The sequence below is a fragment of the Hyaena hyaena genome, unplaced genomic scaffold, assembly GCF_003009895.1.
Source record: "Hyaena hyaena isolate Hyena2069 unplaced genomic scaffold, ASM300989v1 scaffold_252, whole genome shotgun sequence".
NCBI classification, from domain to species: domain Eukaryota; kingdom Metazoa; phylum Chordata; class Mammalia; order Carnivora; family Hyaenidae; genus Hyaena; species Hyaena hyaena.
Genome location: NW_024080884.1, coordinates 516164 through 540393, shown reverse-complemented (window position 1 = coordinate 540393; position 24230 = coordinate 516164). Strand labels below are relative to the sequence as shown.

General features: G+C 46.0%; 1 protein-coding gene and 1 long non-coding RNA gene across 2 annotated transcripts in view; one reads left to right on the top strand and one right to left on the bottom strand.

The window, feature by feature from the left end:
- Window positions 1-16838: 16838 nt before the first annotated feature.
- The window catches only part of SERPING1 (serpin family G member 1), a 13845-nt gene continuing 6453 nt past the window's right edge, over window positions 16839-24230 (bottom strand). Inside the window, exons 5-8 of the mRNA XM_039244996.1 lie at window positions 23026-23229; window positions 22695-22834; window positions 18666-18885; window positions 16839-17345 (exon numbers count right to left, since the gene is read on the bottom strand). Coding sequence (XP_039100927.1) covers window positions 17092-17345; window positions 18666-18885; window positions 22695-22834; window positions 23026-23229 — 818 coding nt within the window. The 3' untranslated portion in view covers window positions 16839-17091. The remainder of the gene's footprint in view (window positions 17346-18665; window positions 18886-22694; window positions 22835-23025; window positions 23230-24230) is intronic.
- Window positions 20902-24230, top strand: part of LOC120240287 — a 5063-nt gene continuing 1734 nt past the window's right edge. The window contains exons 1-2 of the long non-coding RNA XR_005530624.1: window positions 20902-21046; window positions 22464-22554. This is a non-coding gene — a long non-coding RNA (uncharacterized LOC120240287). The remainder of the gene's footprint in view (window positions 21047-22463; window positions 22555-24230) is intronic.

Genomic DNA, 24230 nt, shown 5'->3' with positions numbered 1-24230 from the left:
TAGTCATAATGCTTATCCGTACCTCTCCTTCTCTATGCCACTTTCATCCAATTGACCTAAATCCTGTGCTCATATGTTCCCGTTTTCTCCATTCCCCTGCAGCTGAACATCAGCCTCTGAAGACTTTCTTCTTTTTCTTTCTTTCTTTTTTTTTTTTTTGGTTTAATGTTTATTTATTTATTTTGAGAGAGGGATAGCAAGCAGGGGAGAGGCAGAGAGAGAGGGAAACAGAGAATCTCATGCAGGCTCTGCACTGCCAGTGCCTGACGCGAGGCTCAAACTCACAAACCATGAGATCATGACCTGAACTGAAATCAGAGTCAGATTCTCAACCTACTGAGCCACCCAGGTGCCCATGAAAGCTTTCCTCTTAACCTCAGCTCCATCAGAGCGTGAGTCCACAACACAAACACAAAGTCCCATTTTTCACCTGCCCCATACTGTGATGGCTCCCTAATGTTTCCTAACCTTTACTGGGTCATGGGCCCTTTTTTAAGAAGGTGATGGAAACTGTGGGTAACTCTTTCTAGAAAAACCTGTATTTTGTGTTTTGGTGTTCATCACAAGGCGATAACGTACCCTCTGGACTCCATTTGCATACTTCCCACTTGAGAACATACCCTCTTCTCTCCCTCCCGGTTAGACTTTCTTAAAAAGGATGGAATCCAAACTTTTTTTTTAAATGAGGTACACTTTCTTTTTTTCTTTTCTTTTTGTTTTTGAGAGAGAGAGACAGACAGACAGATAGACAGAATACAAGTAGGGGAGGGTCAGAGACAGAGGGAGACACAGAAGCTGAAGCAGGCTCCAGGCTCTGAGCTGCCAGCACAGAACCTGATGTGCGGCTCCAACTCATGAACTGTGAGATCAAGACCTGAGCCAAAGTCGGACACTCAACAAACTGAGCTACCACGGGGCCACTGTTATGCAAAAACTCATCTCCACCAGCCTTTTTAGCTGCACCTCTGCTTTGTGTGGTTATTGTTATTTTATGTCTGATTCCCCACCAGACCAAAAGCCTCCCTGACAGTAAAGACCGTGTGCCCTTTCATTTTCCCTTGTTATATCTCCCCAGATGGAATGAAAGTTTCTCTGGAGCACTCATCAGAACACCTTGCTTAATCTAGATAAATTGTTGGCTTACTGTTAGATTTTTTAAAATTTTATTTCATTGTGTTGAGAGCACTTAACATGAGATCTATCCTCTTACCAAATTGGACAATACAATATTGTTGACTATAGACACAATGTCTATAGTCTCAGCTGATCTCTAGAACTTACTCATCTTGTTTAACTGACACCTTATGCCATTGAATTAGTGATTCTTCACTCCCTCCCCCCACTTTCAGCTCCTGGCAACCACCATTCCACTCTTGGATTCTAAGAGCTTGACTATTTTAGATACCTCATAGTGGAATCATGCAGTACTTGTCTTTCTGTGTCTGGTTTATTTCAGCCTGCACAATGTCCTCAAGGTCCATCCATGTTGTTGCATCTTGCAGAATTCCCTCCTTTTTTTAAGGTTGAATAGATTCCATTGTGTGTGTGTATAAACTTTTTTTAAAAAAGTTTATTTGTTTTGAGAGAGAGGGAGAGGGCGAGAGAGAGACAGAGAGCAGGGGGAGGGGTAGAGAGAGAGAGAGAGAGCGGATGAGAGAATCCCAAGCAGGATCTATGCTATCAGTACAGAGCCCAATGTGGGACTCAGTCTCGTGAACCACAAGATCATGACCTGAGCCGAAACCAAGAATCAGATGCTTAACCAACTAAGCCAACCAGGTGCCCCACATTTTCTTTATCTTTATCAAACATTTAGTTTCTTTCTTCACCTTTGCTATTATGAATAGTGCTACAATGGCCTGCTGAGTTTCTAGTCATTTCTAGCAGCAAAATGGTTTTAAGGTGATGGGCCTAGATAATATGATACAATGTCATAAGTTCCCAATCTATATTCTATTAGAGTTCTGACTTCAAAACGTTTCAGTTTTAGTGGTCCTCGTGGGTATGGGTACTTCTTAGACCTTATGACATAGTTTTGGCTTGGAAAATACAGGTCCCCACTGGTTAACTTAGCACATTTAGCATTACCATTGTCAGGCCCTTTGGGGCCCCAAAGAAACTTAAAGAACTGGCCCAGTTGGTGGACTCTTAGATGAGTTTATTGATTTCATATTGTAGCCCTGATCCAATCCCAACCCTCAGCACAGGCCAGAGCAGAAATGTCCCCTATGTCCCTGCAAAATGGGCCTTCTGGAGAAATCTGGGGCAAAAGAAAATTGCCCCTCCTTGGTCACATTTCAAAATCTCTCCCACATTTTTGCCCTTCCGCCCACACCCCTCACGCACACTGGGATATTTCATACCACGTGGTAGAAAATGGAAAGAAGACAGTATCAGTCCCTAAAAGTGCCTGTTCTGAGGGGACAAGGTCTCTCTTGTTTGACATTGTATTTCCAGTGTCCAAACAGTATTTACCATGTAGTAGGCACTCAGTTAGTACTTATTGAATGAACGAATGAACAAATGAATGAATGAATGAAACATCGAGAGAAGTCAGTGGATCTTTAGCTTCCAATCTGTAAATGCCTTGTAATTTCATCTAACCATAAGCACTGAAGGACCTGGGTCACACTAAGCATGTCAGCACTGGTAGGATGACTTCAAATTTCTCCTACATGCAACATATGTAGCACTAATAAACCAGATGCACTCACTGTGGGTAAGAGTTTCCTATGACAACATCAGCATGCTGTGGTTTCAGTTACAGCCTCAGATTTGATTCTGCCTCAAGCTTTGGCCATCGTGTTTTATCCCAGCCAGCAGAAGGGAGGAAGAAGAAATGAAGAAGGGTGTGCCCTTATTGCAAGGACCCTTCCCAAGAGTTATCCTTGATACTGCTGCTTATATCCCACTAGCTGGAACTTAGTCACATGTCCACAACTCCCTGCAAGGGCAGTCTTCGTTTCAGTTGGCCAAGTGGCCAGCTGAAAATCAGGGGTTCTGTTACAAAGGAAGAAGTGGGGAATGTATCTTGGGAGACGCCGTTGATATGGTGGGGAGGTGTTTGACATGGAAAGTCTGGCTTTGCAAAATCAGAGAAGCCTGTCTGAACTCAGGCTCCCAACCCCACTGTTCTTACCTATAGAGTGATGGTCACCAGGCCAATGCCACCTGGGAGTGCAAGAGTGAGCCATGTGGGTAAAAACCACGGCTGCTGAAGTCAGGCAGCCGTGGGATCAAATACATCTCTGGATCTCTTCCTTTCCTTCATGTATGAAGCAAGGAAAACAATACCCATCAAATAGGTTACCGTGAGTACTTTACTCCTGGGAAATCCCTGGGACAAAGTTGTTACCCAAGAGTGGTGCTTTTTATTATTATTATTCTCATGATAAAACACATATAACATAAAATTTACCCTTTTAACCCATGTTTAGCATACAGGAATGTTAATATATGCACACTCAGGGCGCCTGGGTATCTCAGTCAGCTAAGCAGCTGACTTCAGCTCAGGTCATGATCTCACAGTTTGTGGGTTCAAGCCCCACGTCCAGCTTTGTGCTGACAGCTCAGAGCTTGGAGCCTGCTTCGGATACTGTTTCTCCCTCTCTCTCTGCTCACACTCTGAGTCTCTCTCTCTCAAAAATAAATTAAAACATTAAAAATTTTTTAAATAAAAAAAATATATGCATACTCTTGGGGTGCCTGGCTCAGTGGATAGAGCGTGGAACTCCTGATATCAGAGTCATGAATTCAAGCCCAACATTGGGCATGGAGCCTACTTTAAAACAAACAAACAAACAAACAAACAAACAAAAAACAATACAGTAAAACCTTAGTTTGCAAGCATAATTTGTTCCAGAACCATGCTTGTAATCCAAAGCACTCATATATTAAAGCAAATTTCAAGAAACATTGGCTTGGTTGTGATCATGTGGCGTTTGGCATCTCATACTACTCATATTGCAAGACATCACTCATTTATCAAGTTAAAACTTTTTAGAAGTGTTTGCTCGTCTTGCAGAACATTCGTAGAATGAGTTATTGACAATCCAAGGTTTTACTGTATATAGAGATAGAGATATATTTGTCTACATATCTATATATATGTATAGATAGATATCTATAAGTCTCTATCTATATATATATCTAAAATCTTTTTGTCTTGCAAAACTGAAACTCTACGCCCACTGAACAAGAACTCCCTTCCCCCTCCTCCTACCACTCCCTGGTAATCACCATTCTACTTCCTAAGAGCATGACCACTTTACATAACTCATATGGAGAATCACGCAGTGTTTGTCTTTTTGTGACCTGTTTCTTTCAGCTGGCATGCTGTCCTGAAGCTCAAGTTCATGTTGTAGCATGCAGCAGGATTTCCTTCCTTTGTGAGGCTGAATAATATTCTATGTATACACGTTTTTTTTTATCCGTACATTCTTCATCGAATGACATGTAGGTTGCTTCAGTCTCTTGGCTACCGTACAGCACGCTACAAGCATGGTGTTTCCTATCAGAAACTGGTTAGTGTCAGAAATTAGTTAGTATCAGATGGTAGTTCTCTCTTTATTTTTAAAAATTTTTGTTTCATGTTTATTTATTTATGAAAGAGGAGGGAGGAGCAAAGAGAGGGAGACACAGAATCTGAAATAAGCTCCAGGCTCTGAGCTGTCAGCACAGGGCCCAATGCGGAGCTCAAACTCAAGAACCGTGAGATCGTGACCTAAGCAAAAGTCAGATGCTTAACTGACTGAGCCACCCAGGAGCCTCTACTGTCTCCTTTCTTTTAATACCCTTGCGGGGGAACTTCATGGTTTGTTTGCCTTTTCTGCATGTAACTAACTGTTAGGTTAAACATCTCAGTTGTTTGGACATGGGAATTCTTTAGATACGACATATCAGTTAGGGGGAAAGAGAAAAGCATCCTTTCTCTCTCAGGACCATAAAGTATAGATTCTCTTTAGGTGGCCCATTTGAATAGATAAAGAAAGGCAATCCATCTGCAGGGCCACCACACTGTTTAATCCTACAGCTACAATTCCTGACTCCAGATGTTTCCTTCCATGAACGGGGCAGAACCATCCCCCAGTTCGGACTAAAGCTGTCCATCCACGGAGTCCTCAATTCTGACCCCAGGAATCAAAGACTTGGGGCAGCAGTAAGGAAGAAAGACCACCCAAACACAAATGTGTAATTCCCTGGTTGAGAGGACACTTGTAAGGCAAAACCCTGGCTGATAGTAACCACAAGCAGCTCTGCTTTGGTATTCTTTCCTCTAGTGGTTTCCTGAGGAGACACATGAAGTACAAAGAACATCAATGTGATCATTATAAAGTAAAATCTTTATTCAAGTATGGACACTGCACACTAAATGGGGGCTTTTTAAAACCATTTTTCAATTAAGCTCTATGTCCACCCGATACGGGGTTAGAACTCAGGACCCCCGAGATGGAAAATCTCATGCTCTACCACCTGAGCCAGACAGGCAGCCCTGGACATTGCACACTTTGAATCAAAAACTTCTGCTGCACGTTTATAGGCATAGATGATGCCACAGAAGCACCGTGTGAATCAGGTTCTCAAAGGAGCTTCCTAGTAGTTGGAGTGAAAAGGCAAATACTCATGAGCATATTACAAATTATGTGAGGCAATATATGCTCAGCCTGGTGTTAGGAGGAGGGGGTGGTGGTATTGGCTGGGAAGAGCAGAGAACACTGCTGCCTGGAGGTTGGGGGCTTGCACTGGACTCAGAATGGCGGCATTTAAATAAGTGGATATATTTAGAAAGGTATTTTGTTGTTATTGTCGTGTTTTAGTCGATATGTACCGAATGCTGGCTCTATGTAGATGCCAGGCTCCACGCTTGAAGCTGAAGACAATGACAAAAAACCATGGCCTCGGCCTCCGAGGAGGTTTTCACAATGATTTCAGCACTGGATCAGAGTTTTCCAGTGAGGCCCACACTGCCCTGGGCCCAGAAACACCTCCAGGACACTCCGTCCCCACGAAGTAGACCTAGATGACCAGGGATTGACGATTCAGGGCTGACAGTCTGTCTGGCTCTGATGTTGTGTCCTGAAGCCAGCCTTGTCCGGAACGCTGGGACCACCCCCATGGGCCCCACAGTGGAGTCTCTGCAGCCTGGCGGACTCAGGACTATGCATTTTCTGCTCAGCGGCTCACCCCTGGCCCTTGAAGCTGCTATTTGGTCTCCCTCTGTGGGACTCCTTCAGACTTTGGCTCTTTAGCTGATTTAGGAGAGAAGATGAGGAAGAAGTGCTGGTGTGGCTCACAAGAGGAAATACTCAGCAATGAGCTGGCAACGTGAGGAGTCACCTGTAGGGAGGTGGGGGGCCAGTGGGAGAAGCCAGGTATCCTGGGATGTGCAAGTAGCCACTCTAGCTCTAGCCTTCCCTGCTGGGTGGCCATGAGCAGATTCCTTCTTTGTTTCTTTGTTGCTTGCTTTCTTTTTCTCTTCCTTCCTTCCTTCCTTCCTTCCTTCCTTCCTTCCTTCCCTTCTTTCCTTCCTTTCTTCCTTTCTTCCTTCCTTTCTTCCTTTCTTCCTTTCTTTCTTTCTTTCTTTCTTTCTTTCTTTCTTTCTTTCTTTCTTTCTTCCTTCCTTCCTTCCTTCCTTCCTTCCTTCCTTCCTTCCTTCCTTTCTTCCTTTCCTTGACTTTATTTATTTAGAGAAAGAACGTGAGCAGGAGAGTGGCAGAGAGAGAGGGAGAGACAGAGAATCCCCAGCAGGCTCCTCGTAGCAGTGCAGAACCAGACAGGGGTTTGAACCCACAAACTGTGAGATCATGACCCGACCAGCAATGGAGTCGGATGCTTAACCAATTGAGCCCCTCTAGGCGCCCCTGAGCAAATTATGTCGTACAGGCTCCTTTTTTTCCTTAGCAAACCCGGCAAAACAATCCCAAAGTGCAGGATTATTGCAGTTTCCGTGAAATACTGAAGCCCAGTGTGGAGCATATGGTAAAAGCCTTTGCAAAGGGGTAATAGACGGAAGGAGGGTGGGGGAATGTCCCAGTGCAAAGAGAGGAGTCGCATGCCAGCAGTTGAACCAGGGCATGCCCGTCGTCATGATTTTGGATAGTACTGAATTCTCGGCTGCAGTGCTTTTTGCTCGGTGGAGCCATTCTGCGGTCACTTAAGGAGAAACGGAGCCCCGTGGGGGAGGGGCCCGGAGGCGGCGGCAGCGTGGCCAGCCTGTCGCTCGGGGATGATGGATGAGCCTGTTCTGGGCCTTGTAATTAGTGCTGACTGGCTCTGAGATTCTTACCGTGGGGGAATGCATCCTGCTCCTCCGTGTCCGGGAAGCTCTCCTCGGGGAGGGCTGGACTGAATGTAAAGTTTGCCCCGACACTCAAACACACCTTTCCTGAGACTCGTGTGCATGTGTTTCTGTACACGTGTGTGTGAACGTGAGTGTCTGTGCCTATCTGTGACTCTTGTACCCGTGTAAGTGTACATGTGTGTACATATATGTATGTGTGCACTTACATGTCTCTGAGTGGGCCTGCCTGCTAAGTTGCTAGTCAAGACCAAGATTAAATATGCAATGAACTTTTGGCTTTCCTGGGAGGAGGCGAAGGTGCAACTGTCTTTGGTCGCCGCGAATCAGGGTTCATCCAACACCAGCCACCTCCACCAGGCCACTTAAGTTCGACTCCAACAAGATCAAAGTCATACCTGAGATGCACGGGAAGTCAGTGGCGCCTGGTTCTAGCCCTGGAGATCTGCCCCCTGGGTCTGTCTCCAAAAAAGGCTGGTGATGATATCGCCAAGGCAACCGGTGATGGGAAGGATCTGAGGATTTCAGTGAAACTGGTCATTTAGAAAAAGACAGGCTCAGATTGAAGTGGTACCCTGAAGGAGCCGCCAAGAGACAGAAGCAGAGAAACATTAAGCACCGTGAAAATATCACTTTTGATGAGATTGTCAACATTGCCTCACAGATGTGGCACTGATCTTTAGCCTGAGAACTCTCTGGAACCCTTAAAGAGATCTTGGGGATTGCCCAATCTGTGGGCTGCAATGTTGATGGCCACCACCCTCATGACATCATAGATGACATCAATAGTGGTGCAGTGGAATGCCCAGCAAGTTAAGAACTACAAAGGAAAATACTTCAATAAAGGATCATTTGAAAACCAAGAAAAAAAAAAGCAACGAGGGGAATAAATGCTAGTCTTTAGTCTGGGTCACTTGAAGCAGACTTCCTATTTCAAGAAGTCGCTTGACTGGCCCTTCTTAGTTATCCAAACGTCTGGCAGCCCCAGTCCTGAGGGAGGCAATAAAAGAAACATGCGTGCTTCTATATGCAGGTTCCCACTTCCTGAGTAGCCACATCAGGTCAGGCGGGAGGAGGTGTTCCAATCTGTATAGGGGTTTTTATGGGATAAGGGGAATTCATATTTCCCCCACATTTCTTCCTAAGATTCAAAACTGAGAAAAGCTTTTGGGATGGATGAGTGTAATTTCAACCAAGGCTTAGGACAGGAATATCAGTAAGTTTTCAAAAATGAAATTACCTTGGGGGACACCTGGCTGGCTCAGTCAGTGGACCATGAGGCTCTTCGTCTCAGAGTGGTGAGTTCATTTCCCACGCTGGGCATGGAGCCTACTTAAAAAAATAAAATAAAGTCTTCAATAAAAAATAAATAAGTAGGGGGCCTGGATGGCTGAGCTGGTTGAGCGTCTGACTCTTGATTTCGACTCGGGACCTCAGGGTTGTGGGATCGAACCCCGCGTCAGGCTCTGTGCTGAGTGTGGAACCTGCTTGGGTTTCTCTCTCTCTCCCTCTGTCCCTCTCCCCCACTCACCCTATGTCTCTCTCTAAAAAATCTTAAATAAATAAATAAATAAAATGAAATTACCTTGAGAGAAAGGGAATTTAGGTTACTAAGCACTGAGGTCTATTCCCCATCCTGTCATTCATCAGTTATGAGACCTTAAAGAAGTAGATTCATTGCTTTTTTTCTTAAGTTTATTACTTTACTTTTAAGCAATCTGTATACCCAGTGTGTGTCTCGAACTCACAACCCTGAGATCAAGAGTCACATATGCTCCACCGACTGAGCCAGCCAGGTGCCCCCATGAATTCCTTTTTTTTTTTTTATAATATTTTTATTTATTTCTAGGATAGAGAGAGACAGCGTTAACAGGGGAGGGGCAGAGAGAGAGGGAGATACAGACTCTGAAACAGGCTCCAGGCTCTGAGCTGGCAGTCAGCACAGAGCCCGACGCGGGGCTCGAACCCACGAACCGCGAGATCATGACCTAAGCGAAAGTCGGACGCTTAACCGACTAAGCCACCCAGGCGCCCCCCCATGAATTGCTTTTATCTACATCATTTACATTTATATATTATGTAAATTTGTAAGTTATTGTAAATTTGAGTTATGCACATTTGAAAAACTGCAAATCCGGGGGCGCTTGGGTGGCTCAGTCTGTTGGCCATCTGACTTTGGCTCAGGTCATGATCTCACAGTTGGTGAATTTGAGCCCTGTGTTCAGTTTTGTGCTGACAGCTCAGAGCCTGGAGCCTGCTTTAGATTCTGTGTCTCCCTCTCTCTTTGCCCCTCCCCCACTCAAAATCTCTGTCTCTCTCTCTCTCTCTAAAGTAAATAAACATTAACAACAACAAAACCTGCAAATCGCCCTAAATAAAAAAGAATCTCCAAGGTTACATGATTTCAAAATTGGTGAGTTGAGTGGGCCTGTGGACTGCATTTACCACCAGTGTCATGTGATGGCATCCATGGACTCAGAAAAGTAAGTAACTGCTATTCATGTTCATATCGTGTGAATTGAGCCATTGTTTATGTGCATCATACCTTCTAAGAGTGGATGCTAATGACTGATGGGCTGTTATTTTAATATTCAGCATTATCGTTTAAAATATTTTCTGTATCCTAGATACATGTTCTCAGAGTTCATTAAGTGGTGGCCTGAGTGCCAAAAAACACAGTCCAGAATCAATAACTTTGTAATGGATGTTAGATATGATAAAATACTATGAAAAAGCCCAAGGAACTGTCGCAACATGCCAAGTAGTTAATTTAGGAGTGCCTATTCCGTGAAGCATTTGAGATTTTAGTGTTTAGTAAATAAAAAAATAGCATGAAGGCAAAGATATTCTGCAGTGGTTGAAGATTCCTTCCCACCCCACCCCCCGCCCTTTTATAGTGATTCTTCTGGAAAATATGGTGTCAAAATACTTAAGTCTTGAATTATCCAACATCTTTGTTAGCATGTCCATTTTCATAAAGTGTGATGTCTCCCTAAACAGAATTATGTAATCCACGAAAATTTCTTAGTGGAGCGCCTGACAGCTTGAATGCTGGGTGCATGTTAGGTTGTTGTTGCTGTCGGGGTTATTGATCTGGCCTGAGGTTTGCAGGGACCAGGCTGGTTCTGACACAGCATGGGGCTCAGGAGGTCTTCTGGAATCATCCAGGTATTGATTTTGGGGTGATAATGGCTGCACAGTGTAAACCATAAACTTTATTTTTTATTATTAAAATTTTTAACTTTTATTTATTTTTGAGAGAGAGAGAGAATGAACAGGGGAGGGGCAGAGAGAGAGGGAGACACAGAATCCATAGCAGGTTCCAGGCTCTGAGATGTCAGCACAGTGCCCAGCATGAGGCTTGGGCTCACAAACCACAAGATCATTAGTTGGTCCAAGGGTTGTGGGTTATTGTTGTTTTTGTTTTTTTTTTTTTTTAATTTCTGTTCAAGAGAGAGAGAGAGAGAGAGAGAGAGAGAGAGAGAGACAGCGTGAGCAGGGGAGGGTCAGAAAGAGAGGGAGTCACAGACTGAAACAGGCTCCAGGCTCTGANAGAGACAGCGTGAGCAGGGGAGGGTCAGAAAGAGAGGGAGTCACAGACTGAAACAGGCTCCAGGCTCTGAGCTGGCAGTCAGCACAGAGCCCGACGAGGGGCTCGAATGGTTGTGGGTTACTGTTAAGCTCATTAACAAACCACGAGATCATGACCTGAGCTGAAGTCCAATGCTTAACTGACTGAGCCACACAGGCACCCCGACTGTAAATTTTAGAATGAAAACTTGGGGCACCTGGGTGGCTCAGTAGGTTGAGCAGCCAACTTCAGCTCTGGTCATGATCTCACAGTCTGTGGGTTCAAGCCCCGCATCAGGCTGTGTGCTAACAACTTGCTCAGAGCCTGGAGCCTGCTTTGGATTCTGTGTCTCCTTCTCTCTCTGCTCCTCCCCTGCTCACGCTCTGTCTCACTCTGTCTCTCAAAAATAAATAAGTGTAAAAAAAGAATAGAAATTTAAATGCCCCCCTTGGCTATTGACGTTTCTGGAACCTCACAGGAAATCACAAATGGCCAAAAGGCTATGCAGGACAAAGTTTCAACAGTGACACCGCGTGGCAGCGAGTATTAACTGCAATGGAGTCCTAATCCCACTTCATTCAGGGTCCCTTCTCGGAATTCCTTCCAATCAAATCCTCCGTGTGTGGAGAATGGTGTAATCGGGGAAGGAAACAGATCTTTAAAACTCATGGGCCGACACACAGAACTTTGTCCTACAATAGGACTGTAGTGCATGGCAGGAGGGTAGGGGTCCTAGATGTGTGTATGTCTGTGGATGACCGTGTATCTTTCTCAAAGGACTTGTGTAAGTAGAAGAGCCAGGGCTCGTTAGACATGCCACAGAGATAGCAGCAGCAGCAGCAGGAGCAAAAATATATGTAAGCACCTTGAAACTTCACATAATAAATCATTTCTGATATTATAATGATATAGACAAAAAGTCCTTGATGCTTTAAGGAAAATCTCAGAGTGGCCAGTTGCTTAGGAAAGCTGCTAATAGTTTCTCAGCAGATATATAAGATCACTATAGTGGCCACAACTACTCATGCTTCCTTGTACCCAGGCTCTTTGCAGAGTGACTTTGCGGGTCTTTCCTTTAAGAAGTGGACACTTGCTGGGATGCCTGGGTGGCTTAGCTGATTAAGCATCTGGTTCTTGCTTTCAGCTCAGCTCATAATCTTACAGTTTGTGGGTCTGAGCCCCACATCGGGCTCTCTGCTCACAGTGTGGAGCTGGTTTAGGATTCTCTTTCCTTCTCTTTCTGCCCCCCTCCCCCACTTGCTCTGTGTTTGTCCCTCTCAAAATAAATACACTTTAATTTTTTTTAATGTTTATTTATATTTGAGAGAGAGAGAGAGAAACAGAGTGTGAGCAGGGGAGGGACAGAGAGAGACAGAGACAGAATTTGAGGCAGGCTCCAAGTTCTGAGCTGCCAGAACAGAGCCTGATGCGGGACTCAAACTGACAGACCACAAGATCATGACCTGAGCCAAAGTCGGAGGCTTTACTGACTTGAGCCACGCAGGTGCCCCTAAATAAATACTTAAAGGAAAAAGAAGTAAAGCCTTGTCCCCTACAATTTGATTCTGAACTGGTTTAGAACGAGCATTCAGTGCTGTTGTATTACTTCCTAATTTCAGACTCAAGAGAGCTTTCATGCCTCTGCTTACACTCTTAGGCTCCTGTAACCTTCATGAGGGATCCTGGACTAGCCTCCGAGCAGATGAGAGACAACGTGGAGCAGAGTGGGTCAGTTGATCCATCTCAGCCAAGATCCAAGACGTGTGAAAGACCCTCTACGAGCCCAGCAAAGCCAAGCTTCATCAGACTTTCCAGCGAACCCTCAGGTGACAGCAGACAGCATACAAGCAAGGCCACCCGGAAACTGTCAGGCCCACATTGACTCCATGACTCATAAATGTTTATCGTTTTAAACAGACAAGTCTAAAAAAGTGACACATGCTGTCTTACAAGAAAAGCCCCAGAACAGAAAATATCTCAGTTCTCTCCAATTCCAGATTTTCTATTCTTTCCTGTTACCAGGATGTGGTGATTCATTCAATCATTCATTCAGTAATTTATAGTTTGTGTGTGTGTGTGTGTGTGTGTGTGTGTGTGTATGTGTGTGTATGTGTGTGTATGTGTGTATTTTAGTGTAAGGCACTTTAATAGGTTTGGTGGGGGCACATGTTTGCAGAACATAAGAAAATACAGACAAGGTCGCCTGGCTGCCTCAGGTGGTGGAATTTGAGACTCTTGATCTCAGAGTTGTGAGTTCGAGCCCCACATTGGGTACAGAGTTTACTTAAAAAGAAAAAATCTTTAAATTTTTATTTATTTGAGAAAGAGAGAGAACATGCACATCCATATGAGTGGGGGAGGGGCAGAGGGAGCAAGAGAGAGAGAGAGGAGAGAAAGAGAGAGACAATCCTAAGCAGGCTCCATGCTCAGCACTGAGCTCAACGCGGGGCTTGATCCCACAACCCTGGGATTGTGACCTGAGCCAAAATCAAGAGTCAGATGCCCAACTGACTCAGCCACCCAGAATCCCCTAAAAATTAAAAAGGAAAAAAAAGAGGGGTGCCTGGGTGGCTGAGTTAGTTAGGAGTCCGACTTCAGCTCATCTCATCATCTCATGGTTCATGAGTTCGAGCCCCATGTTGGGCTCTGCGCTGACAGCTCAGAGCCTGGAGCCTGCTTCGGATCCTGTATCTCCCTCTCTCTACCTCTCTCCTGCTTGTGCTCTCAATCCTGTCTTTCAAAAAAAAACAAAAACAAACAAAAAAAACCACATTAAAAAGGGTAAATAAAAAATATAAAAAAAAAAAAAGAAAATATAGGTTTGATTTATAGTTTAGTTTGGAAAGAAAGGAAGCCTGTCCAAATAAACTACTTGCTAAATTTGAACTCAGACACCAGTGGGATCAATTTACAGCTGTGTGACCTTTGGATAGTTACTTAACCTTTCTGAGTTTTAGCTTCCTTATCTCACAAACAGGGGTAAAACCTGGCTTTCAGCATGGTGGACAGGGTCCAAAAAATTTACAAAGTGCTGTGTCCATGGGTGAGAAACATTTTCCACCTCCTGACTTTGCTTGTCCATATCTCAGGTGGGTACTGAGCACCATCTTCAGGTCAGGATCTCCCCAAGGAGCGAGGAATCTTCCTGAATTAGGAGGTAGGGGCCTTTGCTTTTAACAACCACTCGCATATGAATCAGCCCAGACAAGAAACAGGGCATCTTCCCAATGGCCTGTGATTGACTTTTGCCCATTTAAAGGGAAGGGTGTGCAAAGATCACCCTGCGAGAATCAGGCCTGTTGGGAAGTGGTGAGCTCTCCGTGTCCACAGAGCCACAAGCCATCTGGTTGACCTTGTTCGATTCTCAGCCTCAGCTGCGAGGCTGAGCTCTAAGGAGGGCCTCCGACCTGGGACCCGCCCTCCTGAGGTTTTGCCCCAGGAACGGTCTATGGGGGGAGCCAATCTGACAGCAGGAAACAAAAGTGACCAGTGAATACGGGGGAGGGGCTAAGCCAGGAGGACCCCTCGGGTCTTGTATCTGCCTCTCTGAGAATTGCGGCGTCCACCGGAACATGCATGAACTAGAGTTCACTGACCACTTGGGGCTTTGGGGAGCGGACGTGCTTGGTGATCAGAACCCATCATGTGCCAGTCCTGCCCATGTTTACCAAGCTTGCATCACCGCATGCCGCATTCGGCCCAGGGCCAGAGAGGAAGGAGCGAGGCTGAAGTCTGAGGGCAGTGAATCTGGCTGCAGTTCCCAGCTTTGGGTCACCCTCCTCATGCCTCAGTTTCTCTTCGTCACCGGGGTATTCACTGAGAGGGGGCTGGGGAAGCCAGCTACTACAGGCAGCAGAGGTCCCCAGAGCTGGAGGCAGCAGTGATATGGTGGCTTTGATGGCCTTAGGCAATCACTCACCCTACAGAAACAGCTCAGGCAGGACCGCTTGACGTTAGGACCCTATGAGAAGATCAGGGCACCTGTGTAGCTCAGTCCGTTGAGCATCTGACTCTTCATTTCAGCTCGGGTCATGATCCAGGGTAGTGGGACTGAGCCCCGCGTCAGGCTCCCCGCTGAGTGTAGAACCTGCTTAACACCTCCTCTCTCCTCCCCTCTACCCTTCTTCCCTGCTCTTGCTCTAAGGGGGAAAAAAAAAAGACCCTATCAGAAAATCAAATCTTCCTGTAGGGCTCATGCATGATGAAGTTCTGTGGATCTGGGCTAAATCCAGAAACCAGTCTTCATGTTTAGGTTGACACCGCTATAACAGGGACAGGGGAAGAAGGGGGTACAGACACATTTGGCGGGGAAACAGGGACAGGGGACTGAGATAAGAATGGGATGGGAAGGGGGAGAGAGGGAAAGAGGGAGACAGAAGGGCTAAAAGTTGGAGTGAGGGGGCATCTGGGTGGCTCAGTAGATTCAGTGTCAGACTTGGCTCAGGTCATGATCTCGCCGTTCAGGAGTTCGAGCCCCGCATGGAGCTCTGTGCTGACAGCTCAAGGCCTGGAACCTGCTTCGCATTCTGTCTCCCTCGCTCTCTGCCCCTCCCCCGCTCATGCTTTGTCTCTGTCTCTCAAAAATGAATAAATGTTAAAAAAAAATTTTTTTTTTAAGTTGAAGGGAACATTACTGGGGCGTCTGGGTGGCTTAGTCGGTTAAGCGTCTGACTTTCGCTTAGGTCATGATCTCGCGGTTCGTGGGTTCGAGCCCCACGTCGGTCTCTGTGCTGACTGCCAGCTCAGAGCCTGGAGCCTGTTTCAGTCTGTGACTCCCTCTCTCTCTGACCCTCCCCTGCTCGCGCTGTCTCTCTCTCTCCTAGAAATAAATAAAACATTAAAAAAAATAAATAAAGTTGAAGGGAACATTACTGAGTTGAAGAGCAGAAGGTGGAAATGAAAAAAAAAATTGAGACGTCTTCAGGGATGAAAAGAACATTCAGTGTTGAAATATATCTTCTTAGGGGCATCTGGCTGACCCTGTTGGGAGGACATGAAATTCTTGATTTTGAGGTTATGAGTTTGAGCCCCATGCTAGGTGTACAGACTACTAATATAAAGAAATAAATAAAACTTTAAAAAACTACTAAAAAATAAAATGTATCTTTCTATTTGTCTCATCAAACTATAGGTTTTGAAGGCAGGTGCTAAATTTAAGTCATCTTTACACTTTCAGTGCTTAGCATAGTGCCTGATACATCCTAGGTACTCAATGAACAAATAATTAGATATTTAAGAAAAGTCAGGATTTTAAGACAGAAGGGCACAGAGAGAGAAGAGAGTGGCTCTGAGCTTTCAGCGTCAGAAACATGTTTTCAAATCCATTTCCTAACTGCGTGACTTCGAGCAAGACTTCATCTTTCCAGAGTTCTCTATATCAACTTGTAGCAAGGATTAAAGGTCTGCAAAGCTCAGAGCAGATCACCTGTGTAAGTGCCTGATATTAGTGACTGCTGTTATTGTCACTGTTGTTTGCTGATAAGGGACACAGGGACTGTGGTAAATGCAGGCTACTAAGAGCCCCTGATTTATGGCCCCATCTGTAACTTTGAGGTGCCTTTCCATTCTCATGCTAGGTCTGGCCAGCAGACTTGCTCAGGTGTGGAAAGATGTGGAGGTGTGGAAAAGACTGCTCATTTCGGACTCTTTCTTGGAACTCTGCCACTGCAGGGTAGCCTGCTGGAGGGATGTGGGAGACCTGCAGAGGAGAGCCAAGGTAACCCAATGGAATCCATTATACATCAGTCATCTCCCAACTATTACAGATACATGAACATGTCCAGGGCAGGCCAGCCAGGTCAAGCCAGATCAGTAAGACCACTCCACCAATCCCAAGACTATGTGAAAAAATAAGCGGTTGCTATTTTAAGGCACTAAGCTTGCAATGATTTGTTACCCAGCAATACTAGCTGATACAGGGGCCATGGTAGCCCTTGTCCTCAAAAACTGAAAGGCAAATAAGAGAGGAAGTCATGGTCTGCCAGGTTTTATTTGTAGAGTCTGGTAAACTTGAGCCAGAGAAAGCTGCAGAAAAGAGTTTTGGGGAGCCACGGGGAAGAGACGATAGAAGTAGGTCCCTTCAGTAGACCCCGAGGGCGCCCTTCACATGGAGGCAGGAGGCGGGAGGTGGCTGGAGGCCAGTCCAGGTAGGCAGCAGCAGGGCTGTCACTGGAAGGGCGAGGCTTGAGGGGTAGGCTTGCCTTGGCCTGGTGCCCGGCAGGTCTCAGATCCTGGGGTCATACACCCGACCCATGAAGACAGGGAATTTGTGCTGCTGGTCCCAGATCAGGAAGAGGAAGGGCTGCTGCACGTCGAAGACTAGCAAATTGCGGGCCACGGAAACAGCCGTGGCTGCAGCTGCCTCCACCCCAGACTCCGTCAGCTCCAGCGTGGTCTGGTGCTGCATCGCAGAAACCTGAAGGTCTGTGTCCTCTGTCATCCCACACAGGTTGAGGTCATAAACAAAGTCAAAGAATTCTAGAGCAGAATGAGAGAAAAACAGTGAGTCAAAGACCAGCAGGAGGGATGCCTGGCTGGCTCTGTCAGTAGAGTATGCAACTCTTGATCCTGTGGTTGTGAGTTCAAGCCTCACATTGGGGAGAGAGAGAGAGAGAGAGAGAAAGGGAGGGAGGAAGGAAGGAAGGAAGGAAGGAAGGAAGGAAGGAAGGAAGGAAGGAAGGGAGATCAGAATGAAAGCCTCAGCTGCTGAAGACATTTGTTCTAAGTTCTCTGGGTTGGAACTAAGCCCCAGTATTCTCTTGGTCCTCTTTCCTCGCTTGTCAAATTATATATTGTGCCTTCCGGTCCACTTTATTGGATCCTCTATCAGCGGGCAGATCTTCATTCCAACCACCACCTTCTCTGAAGAGGTGAGAAGCCTTGCCACACACCCCAAAGAACAATTGAAAAATGATATCCTTGCTTCCAAGGACCTTAGAAGTGAGGTTATACATCAGAAAGAGGTCATGTGTTATCAACTGAGGTCATATGATGTCATATACTAGGAAACAAGCTGACCTATTAGGGGGTTCTAGAATAGAAAATGAAAGGATATATCTGGACATGAGGTCAAAGGTCAGGAAGTGAGGCCAAAAGTCAGGTAAGAGAATCTCTGTTACCTCCCCTAAACTCAGAACCCTCCAGACTCTATTATCCAGATAGCTTCTTTTTTTTTCTTTTTCTTTTCTTTTTTTTTTTTAAATATTTTTATTTATTTCTAGGAGAGAGAGAGAGACAGCATGAGCAGGGGAGGGTCAGAGAGAGAGGGAGACACAGACTCTGAAACAGGCTCCAGGCTCTGAGCTGGCAGTCAGCACAGAGCCCGACACGGGGCTCGAACCCACGAACCGCGAGATCATGACCTAAGCGAAAGTCGGACGCTTAACCGACTAAGCCACCCAGGTGCCCCATATCGATAGCTTCTTGCATAGACCATGGGGGGTAGGCTGAGTGTTATGAAAAGTCTCTGGGGAAGGAACATCCATAACCCATCCTGGCCACCTGTCCCAGTGACTATGACACACTGAACCAGGGTAGAAATAGTCAAGATGAAGACCTGGGTTGGTGTTCTTGCTCATTTCTAATGAGTTCAAGGGACCTTGGGCAAGTCATGTAAACACTGTGTCTCAATTTCCTCAATGATCCAATGGGATAATAACATCTTCCCCTCTAACTCACAGGACGGAGGAATAAGCTGAGATTATGGATGTATAAAATATTCTAGAGAGTGCTACACACTTTAAGGACCCCCCCCCCCCACCAAAGGCCTCAGAGTAATCCCGAGCTGCCAGAGCTTACTGAGGTTCTCCATGACCGTCAGCATGTCTTGCTTGCTTGTCACTTTGATGCGGGGCATCGTCAGGAGAGTGGGGTGGAATTTGGTCATCTCCAGCTTTTTCATGACAGCCTTGAAGACCGTGGGGCTGAGAGCCTGCTCCAGGTCTTCAAGATGGTATTTCGTGTTCTGGGGCACCAGGATCACCAAGCTGAGGTTGTGGGAGAGCTGCAGCTGCCCCACCTGGAAAGGAAGAGGTGCGCCTCATCAGTCTTCCTGTCCCGGCTCTCCCAGCTCCCACCTGCTGTGTCCCCCACCCACTGTGTCCCAAGGCTTCTCTTTAGTCCACTGCCACAGTCCGGGCTATTAGAGCAAGCAGCCGCTGGACGTAGGTTCCCACACTTGGCGACAAAACAGAGGTGCTAGCTGGGTGAAAGCTACTGGTCTCACTCTGTGCTGGTGAGATGCAGAGGAGTGAGTATGGCTTTCTGATCACACAGGTGGAGGGCTATCCCTGACTCCTCTGCCGACCATCTATATAATATAGGCAAGTAAGTTGATCTCTGAGCCCTGGTCCCCTTCCCTCCGCTGTGCTGTGCATAAAGGATAGAACATGCATAGTGTACCACCAGAGTCATCACATAAGTCCTTTTATTTATTTTTTAAATTAAAAAGTTGGGTTTTTTTTGGTGAGAGAGAGAGCGCATGAGCTGGGGAGGCCCAGAGAGAGAGGAGGAGACATGGAATCTGAAGTAGCTGTCAGCTACTTCTGAGCTTTCAGCAAGGAGCCTGACATGGGACTCAAACCCACAAACTGGGAGATCATGACCTGAGTTGAAGTCAGAGGCTTAACCAGCTGAGCCACCCAGGTACCCCAAAAGTTTGTTTGTTTGTTTGTTTGTTTTTACTTATTTCTAGGAGAGAGAGAGAGACAGCGTGAGCAGGGGAGGGTCAGAGAGAGAGGGAGAAACAGACTCTGAAATAGGCTCCAGGCTCTGAGCTGGCTGTCAGCACAGAGCCCGACGCGGGGCTTGAACCCACGAACCTCGAGATCATGACCTAAGTGAAAGTCGGACGCTCAACCGACTAAGCCACCCAGGCGCCCCAAGTTTATTTATTTTTAAGAGAAAGAGAGACAGAGGGAGAGTTAGAAAATAGGGGACGGGTAGAGATAGAGGGGAACAGAGGATCCAAAGCAGGCTCCATCCTGACAAAAGAAGATCCAATGTGGGGGCTCAAACTCACAAACCATGAGATCATGACCTGAGGTGAAGTCGGAGGCTTAATGGACAGAGCCACCCAGGTGCCCCGGATAAGTCCTTTAAAGGACTTTAAAAAAATTTTTAAGGTGGGGCGCCTGGGTGGCTCAGTCAGTTGGGTGGCTGACTTCCGCTCAGGTCATGATCTCACAATTCATGGGTTCAAGCCCCACATCAGGCTCTATGCTGTCAGTTCGGAGCCTGGAGCCTGCTTCAGATTCTGTGATTCCCTCTCTCTCTGCCCCTCCCCCACTCAAGCTCTGTCTCTCTGTCTCAAAAATAAACATTAAAAATTAAAAAAAAAATTTTTTAAGTATCTTTACACCCAACATGGGGCTTGAACCCATGATTGCAAGATCAAGAGTTGCATGCTCCAAAGACTGAACCAGCCAGGCACCCCAGTCCTTTGAAAGACTTTTGTTGGCTCTTTACTGCCAATGAGATTAAGTATACATTTCTTAGTGTGGCATTCGAGATTGTGTCCAAGATGATCCTAGCCTAGCTTTCAAGCTTGCCATTAAAAGAAAGGACTTCCAACTGGTGGTCAGACAGAAGTATGACACAAGCACAGGACCCATGGGTCTAATATAGGGGTTTTCAACCCCGGGTGAATTTGCCGCCAGTGGACACTTGACAATGTCTAGAGACATTTTGGGTGTGACAATTGGAAGGGAGGGGACCCACAGTCCTGCTGGCTTCTAGTGGTAGAAAACAGGGATGATGCTAAATCCTATACAATACCCAGGATAGGTCCTCATAGCAAAGAATTCTCTAACCCAAAATACCAATAGTGCTAAGGCTGAGAAACCATGGGCTAATAGGAATATAAGAGACTATAATTACAAGGGCACCATGGTTGAGGTTGGGACAGGAATAAGAAGAATCTAGAATGCAGCATTCAACTGGGCAGTAAAGAAACTAATGGAAACCAATCGATTGTTGGAATGCAAAACAAGAAACTGGCAGGAAACAGATATCAGCTGAAGAACACGAACAAAGGGTCCCTGTTGGCACAGGCACTGAATAGGGCAGACTCATCTGGGAATGTATACCCATCCTGTGTACAGACCTTGAATGTTTGACCATAAGATTACCATGTTGTGGTCTTGAATTTTCAAGCCAGTAACCCTTGGATACCTGAATTGGTAAATCTAACCTCCTTAGTTGACTAAATGCTCTGGAGTCCCTTAGAATTAAGTACGGGTTTAACAAAGTAAACCAACTCCACAGTATTAACATTAGAGTATATTCAAGGGTGGTTGGTGTGTTCCTTATTCAAAATGGTGTTTACAATTTTTTTTAATTTTCTTAATTTTTTAATTTTTTGTTTTTAAATATTTTATTTATTTTTGAGAGAGACAGAGAGAAACCGCATGAGCAGGGGAGGGTCAGAGAGAGAGGGAGACACAGAATCTGAAACAGGCACCAGGCTCCGAGCCAGCTGTCAGCACAGAGCCCGACCAGGCACCCCTGGTGTTTACAATTTTTAAGAGAATCAAATATCCGGGCACCTGGGTGGCTCAGTCGGTTGAGTATCTGACTTCAGCTCAGGCCAAGATCTCACAGTTTGTGGGTTCGAGCCCCACATTGGGCTATGGGCTGACAGTGTGAAGCCTGCTTCAGATTCTTTTTCTCTCCCGCCCTCTCTCTGCCCCTCCCCTGCTCATGCTCTATCCCATTCTCTCTCTCAAAAATAAATAAACATTAAAAATATAATAGAAAATAAATAAGAAAATCAGACATCCTGGTTTTATGCTTTTAAGCAAAAAGATGTAGGATAATTAAATCTGAGAATGACATTCAGATGTTGGTAGAAAGTTGATTTACCCTTCAAATTCAATTTTTACTTTACAGTGGGATTTAGGTGCTTGGAAAGGTATAGCCAACAAGGGGGTTGTAATTCACCCCTGATGGGGATCTGGAATGCTTAAAAAGAAAATCAAGTTAAACTTACAAAGTATTTTTATAAAGCAAAATATCTGTATAAGCTCAAATTGCTTACGGAAATATTAATTAACCATATTTGTAAATGGAACAAATGGTTTAAAGGAGTTTAATCTGGGGGTGCCTGGGTAACTCAGTTAAGTGTCTGACTTGGTTTTGGCTCAGGTCATGGTCTCATGGTTTGTGACTTTGAGCCCCACATTGGGCTCCATGCTGACAGTGCAGAGCCTGCTTGGGATTCCCCCCCATCTCTCTTTTAGTCTCTCTCTCTCCCTTTCTCTCTGACCCTCCCCCTGGTCTCTCTCTCTTAAAAAAAAAAAAAGAAACAACTAGAAATTCTGGGTTCCATATTCAATCTTCCTTCCCTTCCCACCCATTGAAATTTTACTGTTCAATTTCTGCTAAGGACCATAAGCCCTTTAACACATGCACGCACGTGCACTTACCACATATATGCACACACAGCTTTACCTAGCTATACACGTGTACGCCTACGTATGCATGCCGTACACAGGCACGCATATACACACAGGACGTAACTAAGCCACCAGGGTCTCCCAGTGGGTTGATGAGAAAAAGAAACAGATGAACAGACTCACTTTTTGCCATTTGATGCAGTTGAGATGAAGAAACTTTCAGAGTCCTGCTTTCCAGCCTAAAATAAACTATGCCTGCCTCAGCCAAGCTAGAGAGGGGAAGAGCAGAAAAGGTAAGGCGGAAATACAGATGGAAGGGGTGGAAATGATGAGTTAATAACAGTATGCCCCAAATTGACCACGGCTGTAGCATAACAGATATCAGGATAGGCCAGAGGCTCTGAAACGAGAGTGGAAAGGGCCAGGAACATACCTTGGCTTTCAAAGTTGGGTCTGTGAAATGGGCCACGGGGTATTTCTTGCTACTCATCATGAACGCTTTTATCACAGAGGATTTGAGGTAAAAGGGCTCCAGCCTGGTTCTTTTTGGATCAAATGTTTTCTTCCACTTGGCTGGAGGGAAAGGGAAGGAGAATTACTCTAAGCAGGTGTGCAAAGGATAAAGAGGAGCTAAAATGGCCGCCCTGTATGCAGGGCAGGCACAGTGGGGTCCAGCAGCGGAACCTGGGGTCTCACGGGCTTCCAAGCCAGGAAGAGAGAAAGGACTCAGTACAGAAGGACCGCGTGGATTGAGGCTCCCTTACCATTCAGGTAGACGGCGTTGAGGAAGACAAGGCACGTGTCAGAGGGCAGGCTGTCTAGAAGCTGCGTGATCTTGTGATTGGTCTTCTTTGCCACCCAGCTGTTGATGAGCTCCGTATTGACATCGCTGTCATTTCCCAGGACGGCGGGGCTGCTGCCGTACAGGTTCTGAGAGGCATTCACAAAGGTGTCCCTTATGGCCAGGTCTGGGAGCGGGGGGCAGGAGGAGAGACGGAAGCATGAATCCCCTGAACATCCTCCCCCTTCTAAGAGCAGGCTGTGAGAGGGAATGGCTTTCCGATTGCTCTCAGCTCGCTGCAGCGAACGCAGCAGGCTGGAGTGGGGGGCCAGCCTGCTCCTCTTACAGATGTGACAGTTGAGGCCCCAAGAAAGCGAGCCCTGAACTTATATCCTGGACCCTCGCTGTCTCTCCTTGCCATGTGGTTGTGGCTTGGCAAAGTAACTCTTTTGAGACACTAACTTCCATTTGCCAGTATTTTCCCTATTTTCTCCCCTTAATTGAGCAGGGAACAGACTGCTTCTCTGCGTCAGCAGAGATTCACGAGAAGACTCCTGGCCTTTCTTCTCCAAAGTTCAAGTCCAGTAAAGAAAACAGTATTTTTGGAGTGTCTGGGTGGCTCAGTCGGTTGAGTGTCCAGCTCTTGATTTTGGCTCAGGTCATGATCTCATGGTTTGTGAGTTTGAGCCCTGCATCAGGCTCTGTGCTGACAGTGCGGAGCCTGCTTGGGATTCTCTCTCTCCCTCTCTCTCTCTGTCCCTGCTTGTGCTCTCTCTTTCTCTCTCAAAACAATTAAATAAAAACTTCAAAAAAAAAAAGAAGGAAAATAGAGTTTAAAAAGTAATTTTTCTTGGACTAAGTAGATAACATAGAAGGCAGTTGTATTTTCTACCAACCTAGCAAGACAGAGGGTTATGTTGACTTATTGCAAATAAGTAAATGCAGTGTTTCTTGAACCCTCTGAGACAGATTCCCATCTCTAAAAACAGGGTATTTTTAGGGGCGCCTGGGTGGCTTAGTAGGTTAAGCGTCCGACTTTCGCTTAGGTCATGATCCCGCGGTCCGTGGGTTCGAGCCCCACGTCGGGCTCTGTGCTGACTGCCAGCTCAGAGCCTGGAGCCTGTTTCAGTCTGTGACTCCCTCTCTCTCTGAGCCTCCCCTGCTCACGCTGTCTCTCTCTCCTAAAAA